We start from the raw sequence: 27,198 nt of genomic DNA on the forward strand, positions 1-27,198 counted from the left end.
TCAGTTTCTCCCAGGCTAAGCTACTGGCTTAAGCAAGCAGGGAGGGACACTGAGGCTGCTGGGCTTGGTCTGGCAGGAAGAACAGACTCGTCTTTCTACATCTCAGCCCTAAGCGCTTCACCTGACATCCTTCAGGGTGTGGATGAGTCTTGGCTAGGCAAGGGCCTCTTGCCCCAGGAGAAGGGAATTCACATTTATTAAAGTCCTACTATGTGCTGGACCCTGTGCTAGGCCCTTTTATAGATATTATCTCATTGACTCCTAACAACCCAACTAGGTCAGCAAATGTCATCGTCAGGTGGAAATGAAACAGAGATTTAAAAGCTTACCTGATGACAGGTACACTAAAATGTCAGAATTCACCACTATATAATTCATCCATGTAACCAAAAACTACTTGTACCCCCAAAAGCTATTAACCTTTAAATTTTTTTTTTAAAAAAAAGAAGCTTACCTGAGGCACACAAGCTAAATTCAGGCACCAAAATCTAGCTCCCCCAACTCTAAAGCCAGTGCTCTTTCCACTTCATCATGCTACCTCAAGAGTCTAGAAAAAATATTAATGCTATGAATTGATTCTTTCAATTATTTCACACAATTAGCTATATGGCTAGCTAAACCCTTGGTGAGTTAATTTAATTCAACATACATTTAAGGGAAACCTGTGATGACTTGAGTTGGACACTACAGGGTATGCAAAGAGAACATGACATAAGTTTCTACCTTTGCAGGCCAGCCAGCTGCCATGTAGAACTGGCTCACAACACGAGGACTTTCTTAAACCATCTGAGTCCCCTAACCTAAGAATAGTGCAAATAAGCAGGACCTGGGTATAACATTTGATTGGCAAAGGTGGGGAGAACTTGAGGAACCCAGACTTTGCTATTACCTGCAGCCAGTCTGCTTCAGCAAAGAATGGGTTATGTATGACTGTGCCTACCGTGTGGATCAGTTAGTTAAAGCCAGGTGCTAATGAAACCAGGACAAGAGGCTTAATCCCAGTAGAACTGAGTTCTGTCACATAGCAGCCAGTCCTGGTCCCAGCTGACCATCTTGCAACCGTGTGCTCTTGGTCAAAGAGGGAGCTAAAGTAGGAGAGTGAAGGTAAGTGCATAATAGGCACACATAAGTGAGGACATGTTGTTCCAAACACTCAACCCTAATCAAGCAGCTCATGACATGTCTCACTGACAGAGAATCAGCAGTGTCATCTTCGCACCTGGAGGCAGAACATTCCCTCCTCCTATACCTCAGCTAGGTACCCTGCCCCTGATTTTTATAGCACGTTGATGCTAGGGCTTCAGGTCTCCAAGAGGAGCTTCTTCATTGCAGGTGCCTTTCTTCTGTTGCACTATCTAAGCCTGTCTTTCCATACCCATGAAATGAGTGTACCACTTGACACACTCTGGAGAAGAGGCCGCCTAAGGAGAGAGTGTCACACCTGTTTAAAGCTTTCTCTTCCACAGCCAAGCCCACAAGGTCCTCAAACTTGGACCAAGGGGCCCTCCTAGGCTAAAAATACAAGCCTCTCAAGTTTCTTCAACCATGATACAGGGGAAAGGGGGTACTGGTTCTGGATGTGTCCCCCAGGTAATCCCTCTTGTCTGTTCCACATATGGGTTTGGTAAAGCCAATCTCTACTGAAAACCTTTTCTATCTCTGGAACTCAGGGCTTCAGGTATCAGAGAGTAATAACTCCAACAGGAAGGACCTAAGCCCCTCTTTCTTTCTAGATCAGTCCACACACACACATATACACACACAAAGGGCATTATAAGCATTGGCACAGTCTTGGGCATTTTTCTTTTAATTAAATGTGTAGAGTTTTGTGTCATGGATGTGCAAAACCATCTCCCCATCAAATTACTTCCATGGATTCTACAAAGACACTGTTAGAATCCCTAGAGATTGTTCCACAACATCTCCCACGGTGCCAGATGTACATCCAGACTCTTAACAAGGATAATTTGGTGACAATGGCAATAACTCTGGATTATTTTTAAGAAGCTCTTTGAATGGCATCAAAATCATGACGCATATGAAGATCCTTTTTTCATGCCCTCTGTACCATTTTGTTTTGATGGAATTTGAATTTCCCTGGTTTACTTACCACCTAACAATATCACTGTTGAAAGCACATAACGTTAAGGACCATATGCTCTCCCTCTGGAGAGTGTGCACAAATACTATTTCTGTTAAAAACTAAACAGAAATAGTAGTTTTGCATATTTCCCATTCAAAGACTTATCCCGATTGAATGATTCCCTTTGTCGTGGAGTATTTTTCCCCAAGTCGGCCCTACCAGAGAAGCTGAATCAGATATTGTGACTTCCCAATGGTCACAAGGAGTCATCTACCAAGCTAGAAATAGAATCCACAAATATTTATTTTGATTCCCTGAATTAAAAAACAAATAAACTCTACTATAGAGAAAGAAAAATTAAAATAGAGAAACTAGACTTCTTTGCCATTCCTGGGCCAGGGAATTCAAGGCAACCAAAACCAACAGGCAGTTGCCATGGTCTGTGAGGACCAAGGAGATGAATAGGACACAGGTGCTGCCTGCCTTCAGGGAGCTGACAGTCCAGTGTGGGGAGATTGGGTCAATGTTGAAAAATCTCTACCCAATGCAGAATATGCCTGTGAGCACCTAGAGGACCCCAGAGGAGGTCTCATCCATCTTTACAGTCCCTCTGCAACCAGCACAATGATCTGCATGTGATGTGCAGGCAAGCGCTGTGTATTTAAGGGCCCTGAAAGAAGTATCAACAGAATGCTCTTGGGGTTGGTGGAGAAGGAGGGACAGCGTTGTGAAGGAGGTGACATTTGAGCTGCGCCTGGAAGGATGGGGAGGTTTTTCACAGGCAGCAGGGACTGGGGGAGGGCCTTTGCAGGCCCCAGGAAAGAGCAATGGCAAAGATCCTAAGGGAAGAGAAAGCATGGTGTGATTTGGAAGAGCACCAAGCAGTCTAGTGTGGCCAGAGGACAAGGAAGCAATAAGAGCTGAGGTTGGAGAGAAAAGTTGAGACCTAAGCAGAGAGACCGTTGGACAGCAAGCGAAATAATTTCACAGGGGACTATCATTGAAGGTCTGAGCAAGGGGAGTAGTGATACCACCAAGGCAGGGCTTCCTGCTGCATCATCCTGTTCTGCCCAAGGAGGCCTCCCTTGCCTTGTCGGTAGTGTGTTTCTTTTGATTGTTTGTATGTGGTTGGTTTGGAGGTTTTATGTGGCTTAGTTTGTTTTTTGGCCTTTCCCTTTTCCTTACAGTTTTTCACAGCATATGGTCCTGATTATGTGCTGGAAATCACGCCAAGCTGCCGGCCAGACCGCAATGAGCCCCACCGAATCCAGCAAATCCTCAACTACATCAAAGGTGAGCACTGCCCCTCGAGGCCTGCCCTCCTTGTTCCACCCAGTTTGTGGTGGCCCATCAGTGGGGGCTTCCTTAAATACCATTTGCCTTTTGGTAGCTAATCATTTCACCGACTTGGAAGGGAAACCTCTTCTTGGCCTGACAGCTTGTAGCTGGAATTCTACACTGGCCACTCTGGTTGGGATTGTCATTTGGCTGGCTAATGTCACCTCAGAAGGACAAAGGGTTCAGCTTTTGGCACTGCCAGGGGAAAATCAGTTCTAAAGTGTTCCCTGAGACCCTTTTTCTTTCAAAAGGCCAATAGTAAAGCACTCTTTAAGATGAGAAAAGTTGGCCGGGTACCGTGGCTCATGCCTGTTATCCCAGCAATTTGGGTGGCTGAGGCGGGACGATTGCTTGAGCCCAGGAGTTCAAAACCAACCTGAGCAACATGGCAAGATTCCATCTCTACAAAAAATTTAAAAAATAGCCAGGCATAGTGGCATATGCCTGTGGTCACAAACACTTGGGAGGCTGAGGCAGGAGGATCCCTTGAGCCCAAGAGGTCAAGGCTGCAGTGAGCCATATTCACACCACTGCATTCCAGCCTGGGCGAGACCCTGTCCCCAGAAAAAAAAAGAGGAAAATTCAAGTCAATTCAGACTTACTGGGGGTGGGGAGGGGGCTCACAGACATTCTGTTCCAGTATGTATGAGTCCTTGATCCAGTAGAGCCTCGAAAGAATGTGGAACTACAGCAATTCTGATGCCCTGGGAGTGGGTTCCCTGGACTCAGCCAGAGTACTGCAGATGGGCTGCTGGCCTAGCCTCCTTCCTGGCCTAGCCTCCTTCCCTTCCCCAAGGCTGGCCTGGAATCATTCTGGCCTCAGGGTGGAGGGGAAGTGGCAGCCATCAGGGCATTGCCCTCCTGATCCCACTGTCCACTGGCTGTTTGGGGTCAGTGTCCTCAGCATTCCAGTAGGGCCCCCTCTCAACTCCAGCTGCTTCTTCACAACTCACTTCATCTACCATTCGCATTAAGTATTTTTGGCACCCATTTTCCTGTTTAATTAAATGTACATATACATATGTATATTTTTAAGATCCTAATTATTTGCCAGAGTTAAGAGGCCAAGGGTATCTTTTTGCCCATCCTGGACAGGGAAATTCCCATGTTTATTCATAAAATGACCAAGATAGCACCAGTTCTCCTACCTTTGAGTCCCTCACTGGAATATAATCCAACACCAAAAGGAGGCCTGTTCTATGCTGGAGTTAGTCCGCGGAAACACTACACTCAGAGAGTCTTTGCTGCAGGTTACATTAATGCCCCTATCTACTAGCAGAGCCCAGTATATGACAGCAGCAAAGTCTTCATGTCCTGAGCTCATTTAGCCAGAGAAAAGTTTCTAAGCTAAGAAGTCATAGACTCTCAAGGTTATTCTCACAGCATTGCTGATTGTCCCCTCTGAGGCGTCCCCTAGCCCTCGGCCTTCTCCCAACCCTATAGTTTCAAGCTAACTCCCTCTCACCTCTTAGTGGCTACTGACCCCACAAGTCCTTGCTTCCTAACCAAATCTTCCTCCCTTATCCAACTTTTAAGGCCTTCAAAGTCCTTCCACTCCTGGCCCTTCTCCAGTCCTTCTCACTGTGTTGCAGCCCTGATGAACACTAGCCATCCAGCCCTAGTTTTCCCTGCTCCCCTCAAACCTGGTGTGCATGTCCTGTGTTCCTCAGAACTGATCCTGGACCAGCTTGTCTTACCCTTCTTCCTTCAACTCTGCCGTTTTCCCCCATTCAGGCTCTAAATCCTGGTAGAGCCACAGACAAAGCAATAGAAACAGGGAAACTAAGCAAGCCTTGCAGCTACTCGCTCACACCTCCATATGGGCAGATATGTGTATGCCCTTGCTTCCCTGCACACATACCCAGGCACATAGCTCCAGAGAGTGGTGGCATCTTGCTAATGAGGAAATGGAAATGACAAGTGAGAGAAGACATAAGGAAGGTAATGCAAAGGGAAGAGAATGAGGAAAGGTAAGAACCCTAAAAGAGCAGAAAATCGAACAGAGATTTGAGATAAAAGGCTAGGATAAGGGTTGATGAAAAAAATAATAGATCTTAAAGGACGTGAAAATTACATGGAAGTCAAGCTTTTTAAAGATCCTAACAGGTTAAAGCAATATTCTGATTGTAACACAATGAAATCAAACTGGAAGAAAACATAAGGACCAGGAATTGGGTCCTACAAAAGCAACTACCTGCATACAAATCGGGGCAACATGGCTTAGCAGCATTTTGCTAAAAGAGAATTAGGGATTTGAGTCAACTCGGAGCTCAGTATGAGTCACCAGGGCAAGGTGGCCTCCAGAGATGCTAATGCAGTATCAACCTCATTTTAAAGGGCTCTAGACAAATAGGAGCATGTTCCTGGAGGTCAGTCAGGCTGGGGAGAGGACTGGAGCCCAGGCTCCAAGAGGTCTGGTTGGAGGTGCTGGGACCTTTTGGAGAAGACTCGGGGATGTGGTCTCTACTCCATATATCTGTCACAGAGCAAAGGGCATAGACAGGGTCTATGTGGCCACAAGGCATAGAGCTGGACCCATGGATGGATATTTTTAAAAAGCAGATTTTCATTCAATAGAAGGAAGACATTTTCTAACAATTAGAACTATCCAAAGTGGAACAGACTGCCCAGAAAGGCATGAGGTCTCTGTCACTGGAGATATACAAATAGAAGCTAGACAATCCCTAGGCTGTCATATTGTAGAGGGCCCCTGCCTTGGGGGAGGGTGATTGGACTAAATTGCTGTTAAGGATCCTTCCAACTCTAAGATTCTAGGATGCTGTATATTACAAAGAGAAAATAGAAAAAGAAAGAATATGGTGAGAGTGCAGGGGTTGGCAGATGAGTCACAGTTGTTGGGTGTGGGGAGGTGATGCCGTGTATAAGAAAGAATTGATGCAGAGAAGAAGAGAAACTACATGGCTAAGAGTGGGTGAGGAGGAGCCAGAGAGGGTAGACAGCAAGTGGAGTGGCTATAGAATACTAGCAATGTTCAGACTTTCCATTTAGCCATCCCTTTCATATTGACAAAGTCTTGTTTTCTAGCCATGCAAATTTAGCAGAACACAGAAGCTCAGAACCAAAGAGAAATTCAGCTAAACCTTTAAGAAACGAGGCTAGAAAGAAGTCCAAATGTTGCTAAAAATGGCCAGGCTAACCTGCTATACTGATACTGTGCCCCTCCAGCATGGTGACGCATGCTGCCATCAGATAGTGCGTTGCCATGACAATGGTCAGTGTGGAAAGGCTGCTGGATTTTCTGAATTCTGAAAAATTTTCCTGAACCCGTCTACAAGACTGTTATTTGTTCTTGCATATAAAAACCTCAGTGAAGCTGGCCATTTCTCACTGTACCTCCCCTCCACCTCCCCTCACGCCATGAAAAACAAAGAGTAGGATGTGACACAGATTGCTTTGGGGAGGTAAGATGGCAATGAGGGAATGAATGGATTCAGCTCCACTCTATGTGAGGGAGTTCAGCCAGCATATCTGGTTGAATTTGTTCAGCCTTTAAGCTTGGGCTTTTTCTCTTTCTTGCCACATCCCTTAGAAGCACAAAAGATGAGATTGTAGCCTATTGGAAATCAAACCTGAGAAGATTCATCTTACAGAGAGTGTTCCACATGCCACAGGATGACTGAAGGACAGGCAAATTTAGACCTCACCTTTCCCATCTTTACTGCCCATTAGTCTTTCTGAAAGGAAAGAAGACCCACAAAACCATGGAGAGTCCATTCAAGCTGTTAGCTTCACACAGACAAAAACTCCTCTCGTGCCAATGAGCTATCTTGAAGGCATGTGTCGTTGTTCATAAGAAAGTATAGGTTAGAGAGAGGATGGCTCCGTCCAGCTCATGACTACTACTGTAAAATCATCCTTGCACCATCTTCATATGCTTAAAGCTGGTTGCCTTTCCTCTGGTGAATGTACTCTAGAGGAATTGGCTCACGGTGAACCTTCCAGAGTTGGAATAATGCTGATATGATTAATCCCCAGGGAGGGCTAGTTCCCCAAGCCTGGCTAGCTCTGCATGGGGAAATGCAGATAAAGGTAGGAGGCTTTCTAGTTTCTGGAACTTATGACATTCGAATCAAGTGGAGGCCCCTAGGAGACTCAGAGCTCCACACTGCAGCCCAGGCCCAATTCTCTTGGGGAGCAGGAGTGGGGGAGTTGTGCATTTGTGAGAATGTGTTACAGTTGTGACCCGAGGTTTCAACACTTGCTTTGTGTTCCCAGAACTATTCCCCAGGTTTAACTGGGAGAGAAAAAGAAACAAACAAGGTCAGGAAGTAAGGAGGAGAAGGAGGGAAGGGGGAGGCAAAAGACACAAGGGGAAAAAAAAGGCCTTGCATGCATCTGCCCTTTCTTTCCCTTACTGAAGGAGCCTTAGGATGGCAACCTAACAAACTGATACGGGTGTGGATAGAAACAACACAGATGAAATAAGAACAGCTACTATTTATCCTACAGATAAGGGAACTGAGGCTCAGGGAGGATAGGTGACTTGGCCAAGATCGCCTTTATTCATCCAGCAAGTAATTACTGAGCACCTACTGTGTGCCATACACTGTGCTAATAAGCAGTGGGCTGGACATTGGAACCCAGGCCTAGAGTGGAGCTTCAGAGTCAGGCTGTTTGACCTTTATTTCCCTCCTCTCCTTGGCAGCATTGCTCTGTCAAATCTACTCGTCATCCTGTCTGCTCTTTCCAATCGCCCCAGTAAACCCTCCTACCTCACACTACATGCCCAGCTCCTTCCATGTGGCTAATCCTAAACACCTGAAGTCTCATGACTCCCTGGAAATGGGAAGAAGACAGTCTTGGGCAACCTTCGAAATTCTGGAGCCCGATATAGGCTTTGTAGCCCTCCCTAGGCCCCGCCCCTTCCCCCACCATACTGTAATCTGAAGCTTCTAACTCCCTTTCGAGATGAGTAGAGAAGGAAAAGAGATGGACAGAAGGTAGAAGAAGCCAGCTCACCCAGCTCCTGCTGCCCGAAATGTGCTGTAGCCACCAGACCCAGCCTGTCATTTGCAGTTCCACAGCCCCAATCTGAGACCCTTTGCACATTTGCTGGTAATATTCTTAGGCGAACCATTGTGCTGGGTATAAGCAGCGCTTCCTCTGGCAGCCTGACATCCGAGATTGTCATCCTTCTAGGGACTAGCAATTGGAGCTCAGGTTTGGGCATATTCAAGGCCTGCTGAAGTCCCAGGCTTGAAGCAGTGCTCCTGCATGGTGGGACTCTATACCATGGAAACTTGGCTTCCTTCTACACTGCCTCTTACTTCTTGAGAAGCCATGAGGATAAGTTGAAAGGTAGGGTTGGTCCCAAGGATAAACTGACCGTTTGCTTTAGGGCTTCTTGGAAGGACTTCGGAGCAGGGTTTTGGAGGATACCTGAGCCAATTTGCATGACTTCAGGTGAAAATATCTGCGATGTCCATCCTTTATCTCTCTTTCCTGTCCCCTGCTGGCTCTTTCTTCCTCGTCATCTCCCTGTGGTCCTTTCCAGGACTCTACCGCCAACTTGGACTTCCTCATCAAGCAGGTTCCTCTCTTTCTTGTTTCACTAAAGAGTGTAAGAGATGGAAAGGCTTCTTGTCGTCATTGTTATTGTTGTTGTTGTTAAACAGAAAAATAAGTTATAAAAATGTCATGCTAAAAATTTTAAAAATTCTGGGCCGGGCGCCATGGCTCGAGCCTGTAATCCAGCACTTTGGGAGACTGAGGCAGGTGGATTGCTTGAGCCCAGGAGTTCGAGACCAGCCTGGACAATATGGTGAAACCCCTTCTCTACAAAAAAATCTAAAAATTAGCCAGACATGGTTATATATATCTGTAGTACCAGCTACACTGGAAGCTGAGGTGGGAGAACTGCTTAACCCCAGGGAGATTGAGGCTGCGGTGAGCTGTGACTGTGCCACTGCACTCCAGCCTAGGCGACAAAGCCAGACCCTGTCTACAAAAAAGAAAAAAAAAATTTAATCCTAAAATAAAAATGGAGACTGCTCCCCAAAGTTACAGTAACTTAGACAGCAGCTTTTAACAAACCATGAAAACCCTTGGCATATTACTCATGAAGACTTGAAATTTCTACCTAAATCTGTGAGGTGGGAACTACTGATATTGACAGGGTACAGCACAAAACCCTGAGCTGGGTACTTCACATACATGATCTCATTTAACCTCACAATTTCCTTATGAGGTAGGAGACTGGCACCCGAAGACGTTGTGTAACATGCCCTAGTCACACAAGAAGTAAGTGATAAACTCAAGATTTGAACCCAGACCTGGTGGCCCTCTTCTCCGTGGCAGCATTGCCCTGTGACACCTACTCATCATCTCTCCCCTCTGCTTTTTTCCAGTCACTAGTAAACCTTTCCCCCTGCTCAGGCTCCCAAAGTGAACTTCAGAAGCAGTTTAACTTTAAGAGATATGATTGTGTCTCCACTTTAAAGCCCAGCTCAAGCAATCAACACATATATTTTTGAACCCCACCCCACTCAAGCTGGTGCCATTGGGAGATATATGAGGTGTTTAAGACATGATCTCTCCTCCTGATAAATAGTTGAGAAATTTAGGTTAGGAAACAAAACTAAGCCCCTTGGACATATCAGAATATAACAAGGTCTGACACTATATATATAGAAGAGACTGGGCAGTAAGACTTTAGGGAGACTGCTTTCAGAAGGCTGGGAGGATTTGAATAGATCAGAGTAGGGATGCACTTGTAAGTAAGGGAGATTCAGAAGGGTGGGGATAAGGGGCAGATTGCAGGCTCCCTTGAATTTCGGGCTGACTAGTTCATATCCACAGTAAAGTGGAAGTCATTCTAGGTTCTGGAATTAGAGCACCACATGATACAGTGATATTTGGGATAGATGGTGATGGTAATGCAAGATTGAGACTGCAAGGTCCTCGACTAGAATAGTGGTGGTAAAATAGGAAGAAATGACTGAGAGCTATTATGAAGAGAGTATCATCACCAGCACTGGGAGGTAGGCCATTTATAGAGGATTGGGGAGAAAGGAAGAAGTAAAAGTGACTCTGAGATTTCCAGCCTGGATACCAACTGAAATGGGAAGCTCTTGGGGGAGGGAACATAGCTTTACTGAAACATATACTTGATGTGTTCTCTTTTGATGTATTGAACTTGAGGTCTCGTACTAATTCCATACAGTGTATCTACATGAAAAAATCTGTTGCAGCCAGTTAAAAAGCAAATTTTTAAAGATAATTTGATGACACTAGAATATGTTCATGATTACAATGTTAAGTGAAATAAACAGGATACAAAGTGGCTTACTACCATGTAGTCTCAATTTTGTAACTGTATTTAGTGTGTGTTTTGGGAGAGGGGATATGCACAGAAAAACACAAGAATGAAATGCTAACAGTAGTCATATTTGATGATACTTTACCAAAGTAATATACCTTGACAGTAGTTATCTAGAATTGGAATTATAGATGATTTTTATTTTTTTATGCTGTTTCTGTATTTTTCAAAATTTCTACCATGAACGTGTATTGTTTTTGTAGTCAGGAAAAAAAAAAAGTAATACATGCTGGCAGGGGCGGAGGGCACTACCCTATTACCTCCAGGTGGGGAGTAAAAGCCTAGGTTCCCTACTCAGCCACCATGGACGCCCTGGGCAGAAGAAGGGCACCTCAGTATTGCTGGATGGAGTAAAATTCAGGCTCTCCAGTAGACCTCTACTGATACCACCCTGGCCAAAAATGGGAACGGCACCTTTTTATTGCTCCCCATTTGGCCTCTACTGACATAGCAGTGGGTGGGCCTCCTTGCCATTGAGCAAAGAAGGAAAGTCCTGGCTTTCTACTCTGCCTTCTTTGACACCACCCTGGTGGAATGAAAGGGAAGCCTAACAGTAACCGTTTAGTGTTAATATGTGCCAGGCCCTACTCTGGACACTGGCAATACAGAAGTCAATAGAATAGATAAGCCAGGCACAGTGATGTGGACTGATAGTTCCAAATACTCAGTATTTGGGCTGATAGTTCCAAATACTCAGGAAGCTGAGGCAGGAGGATCACTTGAGCCCAGGAGTTTGAGACCAGCCTGGACAACATAGTGAGATACTGTCTCTTAAAATAGTAAAGGAAATAGGCCAAATAAAGTCCTTGCCCATCATGGAGATTACATTCTAGTGTGGAAGATAGACAATAAACAACTAAATAAATATTTAATGTTGTTTACTGATAAATTATGAGGGATGCTATTCAGTAAAGGCCTTTCTGAGGCGGTGACATTTGGGAACAGAGATCAATGAAATGAGGGAAGGAGATTTACAAAATTTGCATTCGGCCGGGCACAGTAGCTCATGCCTGTAATCCCAGCACTTTGGGAGGCCGAGACAGGCAGGTCACTTGAGCCCAGGAGTTTGAGACCAGCCTGAGCAACATGGCAAAACCTTGTCTCTTCCAAAAAAAAAAGTAAAACTGAGCTGGGTGTGATGACGCATACCTGTAGTCCCAACTACTTGGGAGCTGAGATGTGAGGATCAATTGAGCTCAGGATGTCAAGGCTGCAGTGAGCCATGATTGCACCACTGCTCTCCAGCTTGGGCAATAGAGTGAGACCCTGTCTTTAAAAAAAAAAACGGTAGTGAAGTACATTCTAGATGAAGAGACAAGCAAGATCAAAGATCCCAAGCGAAATGGATTTAGTATGTTCAATATAGATATATGTTTCAATGTGTATTAAAAAGAAATATAATTATCAGATCAAACTCTTTGGTTCCAAAGATATTGCTTAGGATGAGGCTGGGTTTTTTTTAATGTCTGTATAAGAAAAGTCCACATAGGCAGTATGTGAATATGGCCAAACTCTTGACAGTATAGAAGTTTAGGAAGCAGATCAGTCTCTAATATATATAATATTATTAGCCCCATTTAATAGATGTAGGAACTGAGGCCTAGGGAAGTTAATTAGCCTGTACAAAGTCACACAGCAGGTAAGTACGGAAGCTAGGATTCCACCTGAGACACTGAGGATCATACCCAAAGCTTAGAAGAGGAAATAAGGAATTTTCCTTCTGCCTGGCAGAGCTGCTGATTGTTACATAAACAAGCCAAGAATATTCAAAGAGTAGTTGGAGGCCTCTAATATGTTTAATTAAGCATTTTTTGCTTGTGTGCCAAAAGTACATGCCCAAAGCACATGCCCAAAGCAATTGTATTGCTCATTCCCCTCCAGCTTCTAGCTCTAAAATGATCAAGGGGTAGAAGGAAGGTTGGAAATTATTAGGAAAAATAAGGCAAACCACTCAGGGTTTTGGAATGCCTAACTGTTGACAACTTTGTCAGTCTACCCGGAGGCCCTTTAGCCAACTGAGATTCAGGTGCTGTCTTGAGCACAGCCACCAAATCCAGCAGTGCTAAGAGTCATTTTCTGCCAGAGTAAGTGGGCCTAGCCTCCTTGGCCTTGCCACGGAGGGGCAGCTGCTGCAGGATTCTCACCACAGAGTTCCCGAGGAAGGTCTGCAGACCTCCCATCCCATGGTTTTCTGCTGTACCTGGACAGGGACTTCCCCAAGCCATGGTCGGGTCATGCAGGAGTTCATAGTCTTTTGAGAAAGGAAAGCATCTTTACAGGCTCCTGGTTTGCCAACATTCTTCTGCCTCTTTGCAGCTCCAAGCACATTTTGGAGGGAGATTTCACAAAGATTTCTAAATTGAGTTAGAATTTCAAGTCTATTGTGACATGCAAATTAGTCCTGCTTGCCCATTGGCAGCAATGCAGCTGAAGTGCCTAGAGACGGGCCATAAAATGAAAACATCAAAGTGATTAAATGTGCCCGAAGAGCATAATTGAGTGCATGAATAAGAGAAAATAAAACAAATTGATTTTCTCCAGTGCCAGAAAAACAGAATAATTGAAAACAAAATAATAGACTTTGAAGTAATCAAAGTGAGGAATGCACCATAGTGACATAGAAACAGCCAGTTGTGGGAGAGATTTATTGTGTTTCTGTTATCATTTTTACAACTTTAATTTCATTAGCTAATAAATACAAATCAATTGAAAAATCAGTCAACCAGAGAGAAGGCAGTCCCAAGGCAAGATTTTTATTCACATCTCTAAAACAGGCTGAGACGGTGATTCTTAATCTACTTTCATAGGTGCACATTTCTGCCGTGAGCTGGAAAACAAGTCCTGGGAGGGCTCTCTGCTTTGGAGGTGGTGATGTTCTGTTCTGACAGTCACTTTCCACATATGCATTTACAGATTCAACTTTCAAGAGGGTCACTTTTATACCCCACCAAGATTTCTGACAGACAGAACTGCCCAAGTACAAGCATCTTGGTTTACACAGATGACATTTTCATGGCACTGACCAGCAACTGTGGTCTTACACAAGGTCATCCTGGATTCATTTTGGTGATAGTGGTGGTGGTGGCAGCTATGGCAGCAACAATAGCAGGAGCACCTGCTGCTCTCGCAATATTGCTGAGCATCTATGGCTCACTGCTTCCAACCCCCACCCTCATCCCCCGACACATACACGCACACTAGTGACAATGAAATCTAATCTAAAACCAGGAAGGCCAATCAAGAGTATGCCACTCTTTTGGCTTCCAGCCTGGTGACCATGATCCTGGGGAAGATCACAGGAAGGGAGCTGGGCCAGAGGAGACTTCTCATGTTCACTATGGCAATAAGGCACTGGGGACACCAAGCCATGCTGGGCTCACATGCTGAATGATCACAAAGCAATCATGACACCACCACAGAACAATTTTTATGGCTCCTCCAAGAAAAGAATCCCTCTAACCCGCTCTTCAGCTATTCACGGCTGGGCTCAGTGACCCTTCACTTCAGGATCCACAGTGATAGCTGATGTTACTTGAATTGTGGGTTTTCTTTTCACAGGCCCTTGAGCTCCCTGGCAGCTGTTGGCACTTCCAGATGTTTGTGACACACCCTACCCTCAGGGCTCCACAGTTAGCGACTGTGCCTTTGGCTCCAGTAAAGGTCTTTGGGACCACTGGGACTGTAAACCAGGGTGTGCAGAAGGAGTTGGCAGTGCTGAGACTGGCACTGCTTGCTGGCTCAATCAGGATGGCATAGTTAATAGATTGTGCCTGCCAGGCAATTTGTCCTGGAGAATTTATCTTCCAGGAAGCACCTAGAAGGTGAAGGGAGCCTCTCTGACCTTCTGGTGGCATCCAAGGCCTAATCATGATATGCCTTGAGGTGAATAGGGGATGTTAGCATTTAGGTTTTTTGTGCAAGAGAGCGAGAGTTGGTCTCCAGTTCAAGTCGAAAATCCCAGCTTCCATTTCGCACTGGTGTTTGGGTGGGGCAAAATAGAGCAAATAGCTTTCAAACTCTAAAGCATTATGCAGATGTAAGGCTGTATTATTCCTCCTGCCACTGCTATTCCCATTATCCTGGATTTCCCAGCCCAGAATTTTTGTCTGAGAAAAAGAAATGTGGAGAAGGCACATCGACCAAAGAACCTCGGAGCTCTGTCTCCAAAACAGCTGGGAGGCATTGCCCAGCCCAGCAGATAGACAATTGCCGGGGCCCAGCTCCACAAGCTGGCTGGCAGGCAAGCAGCCCACTCCTGTGATGTCACCTCTACAGTTACTTGTGCCCATCCCTCCACATGAAGCCAGCAGATTTAGGCACAGGAGGGGAGAAAAAATGAATCATAGGCTATTTTAGAAATTGCTTCGATTCCGTTTGAGACTGCAGTAGTGCCTTGAGAGCTAAGACCAGAGCACCCTAACCATCAGGGTAATATCCTCTAAGTGCTGGTATCCTGTAAATGTCAGAAGCCTGGTGGGATTAATCCACAACCTCAGGTTCTAATTCAGGTCAGAGGCAGACAAGTGGTAATTGGCGGTTTTACTTAATTGTCAATAAAAGGCTCTCTGATGACAGGAGGAATCTACATTCCAAGGCAAGCAATGCAGTTGACCATTAAGAGCTAAAAATTAAACCAGCCATCCATATCGACACATGCCCAAGGCTTCATAGGAACCCTTGGTACTGCAATTGTTCCCAGGTAGAAAATGAAGTCCTTGAACCTGGCCATGATGGGGCAGCAGCTGGAAATCTTGCTCTAGCCCTGGATCCCACCAGATCCCCTGCTCTCCTGACAATCTCTCAGAGGCTCCCCATGGCCTCTCAGATAAGGCTCTGGCCTTGATATGGCCTCTGGCCACCTCTCCAGCTGCATTGCCCCCGTCCCTGATCTTCATCCTGTATCCTGACCTCAAAAACTTTGCAGTTGACTTTATACATCCTGCTCTGTTCCTGCTGCCTGGAACATTCTTCCCTCCTTTGCCCTTCAATAAACCACCTGCCCTGTGAAACTTCTGTGCCCTCTTTTTCTGCCCACAGCACTCTGTACATACTAGATTTATCACCTTGCTACTGTGGACTAGGTGTTTGCCTCCATATATGTCTTCCTCACTAGGCCGAGAACTCCTTCACAGCAAGAACTGTCTTGATCCCCTCTGTGACCCCAGCACCCAGCACAGGGCCTAGGCCATTGTAGACATCGGCAAAGGCTTAGGCAATAAATAGACAGAAAAATGGACCAGATTGAGTCAACTGAGGGAGCTGAATAGCTGGATGAGAGTGGGGGTGCACACCATCTAAGATTCTCAGATACCAGAGCCTGCCAGCAGCAGGACAGCCTGGACACCGGCTGCCCAAGAGTAATCCCTACAATGATTTTTCTCAAGATGTGCCTCATGTTCCTCTATATGACAGACAATCTGAGGTGACACAAAGACATTTTTAATTTTAATAGCCATATTTATTTTAACATATGTTTTAAAATGTAATAAGCAAGTTGTCTATTATTATTATTATTGCTGCTTATGATAGATGAGGCCAAAATAGGTATTAAAGTTTTTTTCTTATTTTTTAAAATTTCTTTTTAAAAATTAATAGAGACAGGGACTCCCTATTTTCCCCAGGCTGGTCTCGAACTCCTGGGCTCAAGGGATCCTCCTGCCTCGGCCTCCCATAGTGCTGGGATTACAGGCGTGAGTCACTGGGCTTGGCCTGAAGTTTAAAAGTGTTTAAAAGAAGTTTAAAAAAAATAAAAATAAATTATATATATATGTGTGTGTGTGTGTATGTGTGTGTGTGTGTGTGTGTGTATATATATCATGGTGACTATTAATACAGCTGTTAAGTAGATATAAAAACATTCCTAAAAGAGGTATTCATGTGACAGAAGTTTTGGAAACACTTTTCAACAGTCCTAAATTCACTTCTCTGTTCCTTTGTGATGTCACCCAACCTCCAAGGGTTCCTGAGATCACACCCGCATCCCTCCAAACTGCTGTGATACTGATTGTGTTCAGAACTTATGTATCCTAGCCTGGTTCTCCTTTCGTTAGCATGCGTTTGCTCACCTTAACCACATTTATAAGGTCCTTAAGAGCAATGACCAAGCTTTAAGCCTCTGGGAATTTAATGGGAAAGTGCTTGATCGCTGCCCTGTAGCTCTACAGATGTCTTTTCCTTCAATCAATGGGTACTGAGCACCTACTAGGCATCAGGCACTACTGAGGGTGCTAACAGTAGAGTAATGACCAAGACAGCAGACAAGGTCCCTGCCCTCATAGAGCTGGTGAGAGGAAGCCAACAGTGAGCAAATAAGGAAACAAACACACAAGAAGTTTTCTGTGTGCTAAGTGAATTGAAGAAAATAAAACAGAATCATGTGACAGAAAAGGACTGAACAAGGGGGTGGCTCCTTAGCTTGGGTGGTCCTAAGGTCTCTCAGAAGTGACTTTGGGATTGAGACCTGTCGACTCAAGGTGACAAAGGTGATGAGAAGAGTTGGAAATGCGGATAGCCAGGACAGAGCATTCCAGGCAGAAGGAAGAGCAAGTTCAAAGACAAGAGAAGCCCTAAGAGGGAAAAATGATTTCTGTGTTCAAGCCACACAAAGAAGACTCATGTGAGCAAGGAGGGTGGTGGTAGGAGACAGGAGGCAAGGGACCAGCCCCTGCAGGTGAGTAACTTAGATTTTATTGTGATTGGAGGCTGTTAGAGGGATTTGAGCATAGGAGTGATGCGGTCTGACCTAAGTATTAACAAAATACTCTGGTTGCTATATAGAGCATAGGTTGTAGGAGACAAGGAAGGAAGCAAGGAGACCAGTCTTGAGGCTATTAGAATCATCCATGTAAAGGGCAAGAATAGTTTGGGGTACAGTTGCAGCAGTGAAGGGTGGAAAGAAGGAGGTAGATTTGGAATCTATTTTGGAGGTAGAATCCACAGGACTTGCTAATAGATAGAAAAGGAAGGTTGTAAACAAAGGAGCAATAAGGATGACCCCTAGTCAACGTCATGAAGGAAAAAAAAGGCACAAGAGGACTGTTCTATGTCTGCTCTGTCCAATATAGTCTTACCACTAGCCACATGTGGCTAAGTTCATTAAAATTAAACAAAATATAAAATTATGTTCCGTGCTTGCACTAGACATATTTCAAGTGCTCAATAGCCACATGTGACTAGTGGCTACCATATTGAGCAGCATAGCTGTAGGATGGTCACATCATCCAAGAAAGTTCTATTGGACCACACTGCTCCACATTAAAAAGATTAAGAGAATAAAAAGACAAACCACAGACTGGGAGAAATATTTGCAAAATTCATATCCAGTAAAAGAGTTCTATCCAAAATATACAAAGAATTCTTAAAACTCACCAATAAGAAAACACTCAATTTTTAAATGGGCAAAAGAGGCTGGGTACAGTAGCTCACTCCTGTAATCTCAGCACTTTGGGAGGCCAAGGTGGGCAGATTGCTTGAGTCCAGGAGTTTGAGACTAGCCTGGGCAACATGGTGAAACCCTGTCTCCACAAAAAATACAAAAATTAACCAGATATGGTAGCATGTGCCTGTAGTCCCAGCTGCTCAGAAGGCTGAGGTGGGAGGATTACTTGAGCCCAAGAAGTCAACACTGAAGTGAGCTATGATCACACTACTACATTCCAGCCTGGGCAACAGAGCGAGACTCTGTCTCAAAAAAATAAATAAAATTTTAAAAAATGGGCAAAAGCAAGCCCATTTTGGGGGTGTAGTGGCTCCTGGCTGTGATCCCAGCACTTTGGGAGGCCTAGGAGGAAGGATTGCTTGAGGCCCGGAGTTCAAAACCAGCTTGGGCAACATAGCAAGACCCCATCTCTACAAAAAATTTTTAAAAAAATTTTTAAAATAAAAATGGAAAAAAGATATTAATAGGCACCTCACCAAAGAAGATATACAGACAGCAAGTAAGTGCAGATGCTCCTCTGCCTATTGCAGTGGGATTATGTCCCAATAAATCCATTGTAAGTGGAAAATATAAGTGGAAAGTATGTTTTCAACTTATAGTATCTTCAACTTATGATGGGATTATCTAGATGTAACCCCATCATAAGTTGAGGAGTGTACTGAATGCATATTACTTTTGTACTATCATAAAGTTGAAACATCTTAAGTCAGAGACTATATGTGAAAAGATGCCCAATATCATGTGTCACTAAGGAATTGCAAATTAAAATGAGATACCATTACATATATATTAGAATGGCTAAAATCCAAGACACTGACAGCACCAGATGCTGTTAAGGATGTAGAACTACAGGAACTCTCATTCATTGCTGGTAGGAATGCAATATGGTACAGTCACTTGGGAAGACAATTTGGTAGTTTCTTACAAAAGTAAACATATTCTTACCACATAATCTAGCAATCACACTCCTTAGTAATTACCCAAATGAATTAAAAACTCATGTCCACACAAAAACCTGCACATGAATGTTTGGAGGTCTTTTTTGTTGTTTGTTTGGGGGTTTTTTTGTTTTGTTTTGTTTTGTTTTTTTTAGAGACAGTGTTTCACTCTGTCGCCCAGGCCAGAGTACAGTGGCACAATCATAGCTAACTGTAGCCTTGACCTCCTGGGTTCAAGCGATCCTCTTGCCCCAGCCTCTTGAGTAGCTCAGACTACAGGGGTGTGCCATCACACCCAGCTAATTTTTTTATTTTGTAGAGACAGGGTCTCACTATTTTGCCCAGGCTAGTCTTGAACTCCTGGCCTCAAGTGATCCTCCTGCCTCAGCCTCCCAAAGCACTGGGATTACAGGCATGAGCCACTGTCCAGCCCTGCACAAATGTTTATAGCAGCTTTATTCAGAATTGCCAAAACTTGGAAGCAACCAAGATGTCTTGCAATAGGTGAATGGATAAACCCGTGGTACATCCAGACCATGGACTATTATTCAGTACTAAGAAAAAATGAGCTATCAAGCCACAAAAAGACATGGAAGAAACTTAAATGCATCTTGAAAGAAGCCAGTCTGAAAAGGTTACATACTGTATGATTCTAACCATAGGACAGTAAAAAGATGAGTGGTTGCCGGGCTTCAGGGAAAGGAAGGGAGGGATGAGTCCATGGAACACAGGTGATTTTGAGGGCAGTGAAACTACTCCTGCATGATACTCTAATGGTGGATGCATAACATTATATACTTTTCAAAACTCATAGAACTGTGCAAGACCAAAAGTGAATCTTAATGTAAACAGTGGACTTAAGTTAATGATAATGTATCAGTATCCATTCACTATAATAAATGTACCACACTAATGCAAGATGTTAATAATAGGGGAAACTGCCTGTAGGGGAAGGAGAAGGAAATACATGAGAGCTCTCTGTACTTTCTCTTCAGTTTTTCTATAAACTTAAAACTGTTCTAAAAATAAAATATATTAATTTAAAAAAGAAAGACTAAAGAGATTGTTCATCAACACCTAACAAAGTACCTGGCACAGAGTAGACACTCCATAAACATTTATTGAATACATTGATAAACAAATGAGTCAACCAGTCGTTCAGCAGAACCCAGGCCCCCTGAGTCCCAGTTCAATACTCCCTGTACATCAGAGCTAGAGTAACAATATAGTTTATTGTCCAAACCAGGATATTTGAGAGTGAAATGGGGTGCCTTAGGTATAAATCAGGACTGTTTCAGAGATAACCGGAAATCACAAACTGGGAGTCCACAAGCTACATCTCGCCTCCAAAATTGTTTTGTTTGGCCACTCATCTTGATGCCTCATATGATATTCTTTTAAAATGTCAGTCATTTGCCCACATTTAACACAGTGGAAATTGCATAAAAATGTGAAATTTGGACTTCTCTTGGAAAATGGAAGGACTCGGCCCCATGGGGCCCACAGGCCTGCACAGTGGTGAGTGGCTGGAGCTGAGCAGCAGCTGCCCACTTTGTCAGCAGGTACCTTCCTCTTTGCCCCAGGCCCCACCAGTCCCTTTTGTATCTCTTACTCTAGGCCAAGTGAGTTTCCATTTATACTGTCTTGGTTTTGTTTTCTTCTGTGGCAGAGTTAAGAAAAAAAGGAAAGTATTTCTTACACTTATGTGATGATTCAAAGTAAGAAAATGAAAAAAGGATCAAGAGGGCCCCTTATGTCTTGCCCCCAGCCTGCTTTACAAACAGTATATTCTTGGCCTCTCTAGGCAATTGAGTCTGCCCCCTGTGATCTGAACTTCTTGTCTCCCTAGACCCCAGCCTGTGCTGGCCTTTAGAATGTTCTCAGGCTGCCACCCACTGCTGGAAAAGCTAGATGTGAGGGGGAAACAATGGACATTATTTAAGCTTGCATTTTTATTGTTATCCCAATTCAACATTGCTCATCGTCAACTTTTGGTGAAAATTATTTCTGTTGTTCTTCTTTATTGCCTCCAAATGTAACTGGAGAGTGAGGTGGAGCAGCAGAGAGTACAGCACCCACCTTTCCTCCCTGTGAACATGTGTTGTTGGAATGTTTTGACATGGAATTTTGTTCATCCTTGCATTCACTCATTCCCCTAGCTCTGGCTATACTTACAGATGGAAGGACCCTCACTTCACACCAGCGTCCCCTGTAGGTTGTCCTCAGCTGAGGCAACAACACAAGCCAAGGTGTGGAAACAGGAAAGCATGGATAGGGCCCATTTACGCTAAGGAGTTGGACTTCATTCATAGGTGGTAGCTCGGGAGCTGCTAAAGTCTTTTTTTTTTTTTTTTTTGAGGCGGTGTCTCGCTCTGTCACACAGGCTGGAGTGCAATGCCGCCATCTCAGCTCACTGCAAACTCCACCTCCCAGGTTCAAGTGATTCTCCTGCCTCAGCCTCCCCAGTAGCTGGGGCTGCAGGCACCCACCACCACACCCGGCTAATTTTTTTGTATTTTTAGTAGAGACGAGGTTTCACCATGTTGGCCAGGCTGGTCTTGAACTCCTAACCTCAGGTGATCCATCCGCCTCAGCCTCCCAAAGTGCTCGGATTACAGGCATAAGCCACCACGCCCGGCCTGCTAAAGTCTTTTTGAGCAGAGAAGGAATGTGATCACAGATAGCAACTGTGCAGGGAATAGCTCTAGAAGCAGGAGGACCAGATAAGAGGCTGTCACAGTGACCTGAGTAACAAGAGGTGTGACTAAAGCAGAGACAGTGGAACAGAAAGAAGGGGATAGATTGGAGAGACATCTTGAGGTTAGGCTTCACAACTCATAAGATGTGAAGAAGGTGTGAACTAAGAGATGAAGAATCAAAGATTGTCCAGAGATTTTTTTGAGGTTAGGAGGTTGAAACACCAAAAGCATGATCCAAAAAAAGAAAAAAAAATTGGTAAGGAATTGGACCTCATCAAAATCAGCTTCTGCTTTACAAAAGACCCTGTTAAGAGAATGAAAAGATAAGTTACATACTGAGTGAGGCACACTGTGCCAGACTTTGGAGATCAACCAAAAGTAAGACAGCCAGGCCCTGCCCTCCGGGAGCATTGTTTCTGTTTCAGAGAAGTGGCCAGTAGGATTTGGAGTCCAGCGTTTCTACTTGGGGAAGTGTGGCAAGGGAAAGACTATGGAGGGACAAAGTGAGCAACTTTTCATTCCTAGAGCCCAGTCCTGTAGGATTTCAAATGATCACATTTCCCTCAAAGACTCTTAGGCCTGAGATCAGAGAAAAGCCCCCAATCCGTGTTTCACAGGTACTCACAAGATAAAATGCTAGGAGAGTTATGCCTTGCTAAGGGAAGGAACAAAAGTTGGGGGTGGGGAGCATGAGATTTGATGCGGTTAGTAAAGTCTGAACTCTGAAAAGTGTTATGAGAGAGAGAGAGAGAGAGAGAGAGAGAGAGAGAGAGAGAGTGTGTGTGTGTGTGTGTGTGTGTGTGTGTGTGTGTGTGTGTGACTTAAAACAACCATTTGTTTAGCTCATGACTCTACAGATTGGCAATTGAGCTGAGTTCAGCTGGGTGGCTCTTCTGGTTCAGGCTGGATACACCCAATGTCTGCAGTCAGCTGGCTGTCAAAGGCCTCGATCACATGTCCACTAATTGGCTGGTGGTTGCCTGGGTAACAGGGGTCTCTGGGCCATTTGTTCCTCATCATCCAGCAAGCTATTCTGGTCTTGTTCCTTATGGTGAGGTCACAGAGTTCCCAAGAGCAGCAGAGAACAAGCCCCAAAATATAAGTGCTTTTTTAAAAATAGCTCTATTGGGGTGTAATTCACATACATTACCTGACTTTGAATTTTGTTTTCTCCCCTGTTTGCAGGGAATCTGAAGCATGTGGTCTAGTTGACAGAAAGAGATCAGGTTTCCAGAGCTGAGGAGTGGTGCCTATAATGAAGACAGCGTGTTTATGCAAGCAGTTTGTGGAATTTGTGACTGCAGGGGAAATTTGAAAGAAATTACTTCCTGAAAATTTCCAAGGGGCACCAAGTGGCAGCTGGCTTCCTGGGGTGAAGAGGCAGGCACCCCAGAGTCCTCAACTGGGCCTAGGGGAAGAGGGAGATATCCCACATTTAAAGTTCTTATTTAAAAACACACACACACACAAATGAGTTTTTAATCTTTGAAAATTATTTTTAAGTGAATTGGGGAGGGGAGTATTTTTATTGTCTTAAATGAAACAGATCAGAAGCTGGATGACAGCAGTCACCAGTTTGTAGGGCAGGAGGCAGCTGAGAGGCAGGGTTTGGTCCTCAGGACCATCCAGGTGGAGCTCTGGGAGAGAGGGTACTGATCAGCAGACTGGGAGGTGGGGAGAAGTCCACTGGTGTTGTTTTAGTGTTATGTATCTTTGTTTTTTTAAATAAAATCTTTGAAAACCTACCTCTTGTCTTCATTGTAAAGCGCCACTGACAGCACACACACAGTTCTGAACTTTTCTTCTCGCTGAAGTGTCAAGAATAACCCTGTTCCTTCCAATCTCTACTCTGGCTCAGCCTGAGAGTCTGACCCCACTGGGGAGCTACTGTGTCCCTAGCCCAAGTTCTTGGGATGGAAGGCCAAGCTCTGTGTTGCACTGGGACTGTCCATGGTGGGGTAGGAATACTGGCACTGCAGTCATGGAGAGGGGCTTATTGGCATCTTGGGGAGGAGCTGTCCCTGTCCAGGGAGTGATTTAGGGATGGAAAAGTCATGTTGGCATGTCAGATCCAAGAGGAGCACTTCCATGGATAGAAAGGATGTTTCCCAGTCGAGTGTAGACAATTGGCACATAATGAAAGGGGGAGGAAGTTGTAATGTGTGGTGTTACTGCAACCTCTGGGGAGTTGGCAACATGGAAAAATGGGGATGGGGGATAATGAGAGAGATGAGGAAGAGAAAACTAAATGTCATGATATTGTAATTTTATTTACCAAATATTTACGAAGCTCCTTCAACTACTGCGACCGGAATGGGAGACAAGCACACAGCCCCATCCATCCCGGCTGTCTAGGAATTCCCAGACAAGGCAAGGGAGGAGGAAAAGAAGCAGATCCCAACATGTTTCCAGCTCTGTTACCAACATGAACCCAGAGCTGTGGGAGCACTAACGAGGGAGCAACTCGCCCTGCCAGAGAAGCATCCCAGAGAGTCTCTAAGAGGATGATACTTCAGTTGGGCCTTATAGGGTGAGCTGTATTTCCCTAGACCTCCAAGCGGGGGAAGGGCATTCCATAGAATGGAGTGGAAAAAGCCTTGAATGTGTCCTGGGATGGGAAAAGCCAAGCTTTTATTAAACAGCATCAAGGCACCTAGTCGGCTAGGAATACCAGTCCCTTCAAATGGTATTCCTAGTCTAATTCTAATTATACACTCTCACACTCTCGGCTTAAGGGCAGTGTAAACCAGAAACAACAGCAATTTTACTTATACTAAAAAAAAGGATTTTTTTTTTTAAAGAATAAAAGAGTGTGGAAGGGAGGCTGAATGGCGCAGTTCAAGATGAGAAAGGCCAGGGAAGCAGGCAAACGGGAGCTCTGGAACCATCAGCCTGCAAGAGACCACTCACCAAGGCTTGCCATCTCAAACGCTCCGTTAGCCTCGTTTCCAGTCCCCTATCCCAGTCCTCTCAGGGGGTCCCACCCCCAAAGCTGTCAGTCAAATCCCTGTAAAGGCCTCAGCCCTGAGAAGCAGCCAACAGGTAAACAGTGATAGCAAATTGGTGCCCCATTTTCGTTTCAATGGTCACATCTGGGAAGATAAATGCTACCCGGTGGGGGAGAGTGGCAGAGGAGGCCAGGGAGCTCTTGCCACTGGGCAGCCCACACTGCCTCTCCTCATCAGGCTGGCACTGCCTGTCTGAGCCCTAGTTCTTGCCTCAGTTCTGGCCGTACAAGTACCAGAGCAGGCTGCTGAACTGACCAACTCCAGGCCTTCCGGAGGCTGGGCCTGCTCCCAAGAGAGGGCACCGCCTCAATGGCCTTCAAGATTCCTTCTCATTGGATTCTTGTGGAAAATTCTACGGGGGAAAAAAAAAATCCATGGATAAAAGCAGGAATTATTTTCAGTATTTCAAAATTAACATTGAAATACCCCCAAAGGTAGGCATGGTGTCCACAAAACCAGCAACACAAATTAAAAGTTGTTCCTCCCAGAATTATTGTAAGCACATAGAGGAAAAAAAGACGGAAGGGAAATGTACCAAAACATTAACCGAAGTGGGCTTTTGTGGAGGAGGAAGGTATAAGGATAGTTTTATTTTTCTTCTTTCTACTTTTCAGTATTTTCCAAGTTTTCTCTAGTGGGCACGTTTTACTTTAATAATAGAAAAAAATAAATACATAAACCTAAAAAAAAAAAAAACAATTGATCCGCGGGGAATTGGGGGGGTAGTTACAGATCAAAGTCAGTTCAAGACACCCACTGAGGAAGACTTTGTGCTCAGGCCCTGGGGCTGTTCTAATTGCCTGGAAGACCGATCAGCGGGGGCGGGGGCGGGGAGGGGGATGTGGGGGAGGGGGAGGCTTTTTAGATTAGTTGGCTTGAGGGCGGGGCAAATTTGTCCCCACCATAAGCCTGCCTGTCTTCCCTTTGGGAAATTGCTGCTGACCCCGCCACCGCCCACCCCTTGTGTCTGCAAGGGACCAGCCACAATAACTATAATAACAATGGCAAAGCCAGCATTTGCATATGCCCCATTTTACAGATCATTTTCACTTGTGCATCACTATCCACCCTGCTGGTGGGTATTATCATCCCCACTCTATAGATTAGAAAACTGAGGCTAAGAATGATGAAGTAACATGCTCCTTTTTAAGTGGCAGAGCCAGGAAGCAAAACCCCGCTGGAACTGCAAATTCCCTTGCTTTTTCCACTGTCCCACACTAGTGCCACTAGAATATTTTTAAACCGTGACTTTGAAGTAAACAACTTTCTTACTGCTTCCAAAGCCCAAGCTGGACCAAGCCACATGCTGCTTCTGGGCCCTCACCACACAGCAGCATTCATTCGTTTGTGTGCTTTTCAGCAAGTTACTTGACCTTTCTGGGTCTGTTTCCCTACCCATAAAATGGGGTGAATAATTCTTGCACCTCATGGGCTTTTGTGAGTGGTTGATGAATTACCAAAGGTGGAAGCACTTTGAAAAGAGTGTAAAGTATTCTGGACAGGAGGGCCTGCCTTGGAAATGGGCCAGGGAAGGCTCACCTCTGAGGAAAACCCAGTGCTTATAGGAAACTCACCAGCCCCCTCTGTCTCCAGGGCACTCACAAGGGCCAAAGAGATCAAGAGAGAAGTTTAGACTATGTCTCCAACTCAAGGGGTAAGAAAATAACCATTTAAAAAAGAATATCTATATTGGATATGCATATATTTGCATAAAACACCTTTGGGAAAATACACAAGAAACTGGAACACCTCAGTTGCCTCCGGGCAAGGGAACCAGGTGGCAAGTGGCGAGTGAGGGCAACCTGCACTCAGTTCCTTTTTGTACCTTTTGAGTTTTGAAACATGTGACTGTATTACCTGGTCCCAAAAAAGTTAATGCATAACATTTTTTTTTAAGTCAATGGAAAATTCCCAAGCCAGTTTACCTTTGGGGAGGATGGATCTGCCTCTGCTGCATTCAATGTTTGCTGTCACAAGACAGCAGTAGTAGTATATTTCTAATAATATATTTAAGAGACTCTTTCTAAGGCGGAAAGACTTCTTTATAAGAAAATCAAATATTGTCATTCAACAAAAAAAGGAAAAAGAGGAAGAGGAGAAGGAAAAGAAGGAGGAAGAGAAAAGCAGAAGGAAAGAAAACAACCACATAGACAAGTGTGTTTTGACATCTCTAAGCCCCTATACAGAAAGTTCCTACAGCTCCTCCTTCTCTGCATTTGCCAGGGGAAGGTCCCCAAACCTCCTGCTCAGTGCTGGGCCCAAAACTGACCGGTAGTGCCTTGGCATGCAACACGTGCACTTCAGCCTCAGACTGCCTGGGTTTAAGCCTCTCCCTGTCACTTACTACCTGTGTGA

The 27,198-nt window shown here is 44.7% G+C and overlaps 1 protein-coding gene across 4 annotated transcripts in view; it reads left to right on the top strand.

Moving 5' to 3' along the window:
* The window catches only part of LOC105464741 (histone deacetylase 8), a 275,966-nt gene that overhangs the window by 223,927 nt on the left and 24,841 nt on the right, over positions 1-27,198 (top strand). For 2 of the 4 annotated variants that reach the window (XM_071089065.1, XM_071089064.1), the window contains exon 10: positions 3,271-3,376. In XM_071089065.1, coding sequence (XP_070945166.1) covers positions 3,271-3,376 — 106 coding nt within the window. The other 2 variants (XM_071089069.1, XM_011712791.2) reach the window with 2 other exon arrangements.

The sequence above is a fragment of the Macaca nemestrina genome, chromosome X (assembly GCF_043159975.1).
Source record: "Macaca nemestrina isolate mMacNem1 chromosome X, mMacNem.hap1, whole genome shotgun sequence".
NCBI lineage: Eukaryota > Metazoa > Chordata > Mammalia > Primates > Cercopithecidae > Macaca > Macaca nemestrina.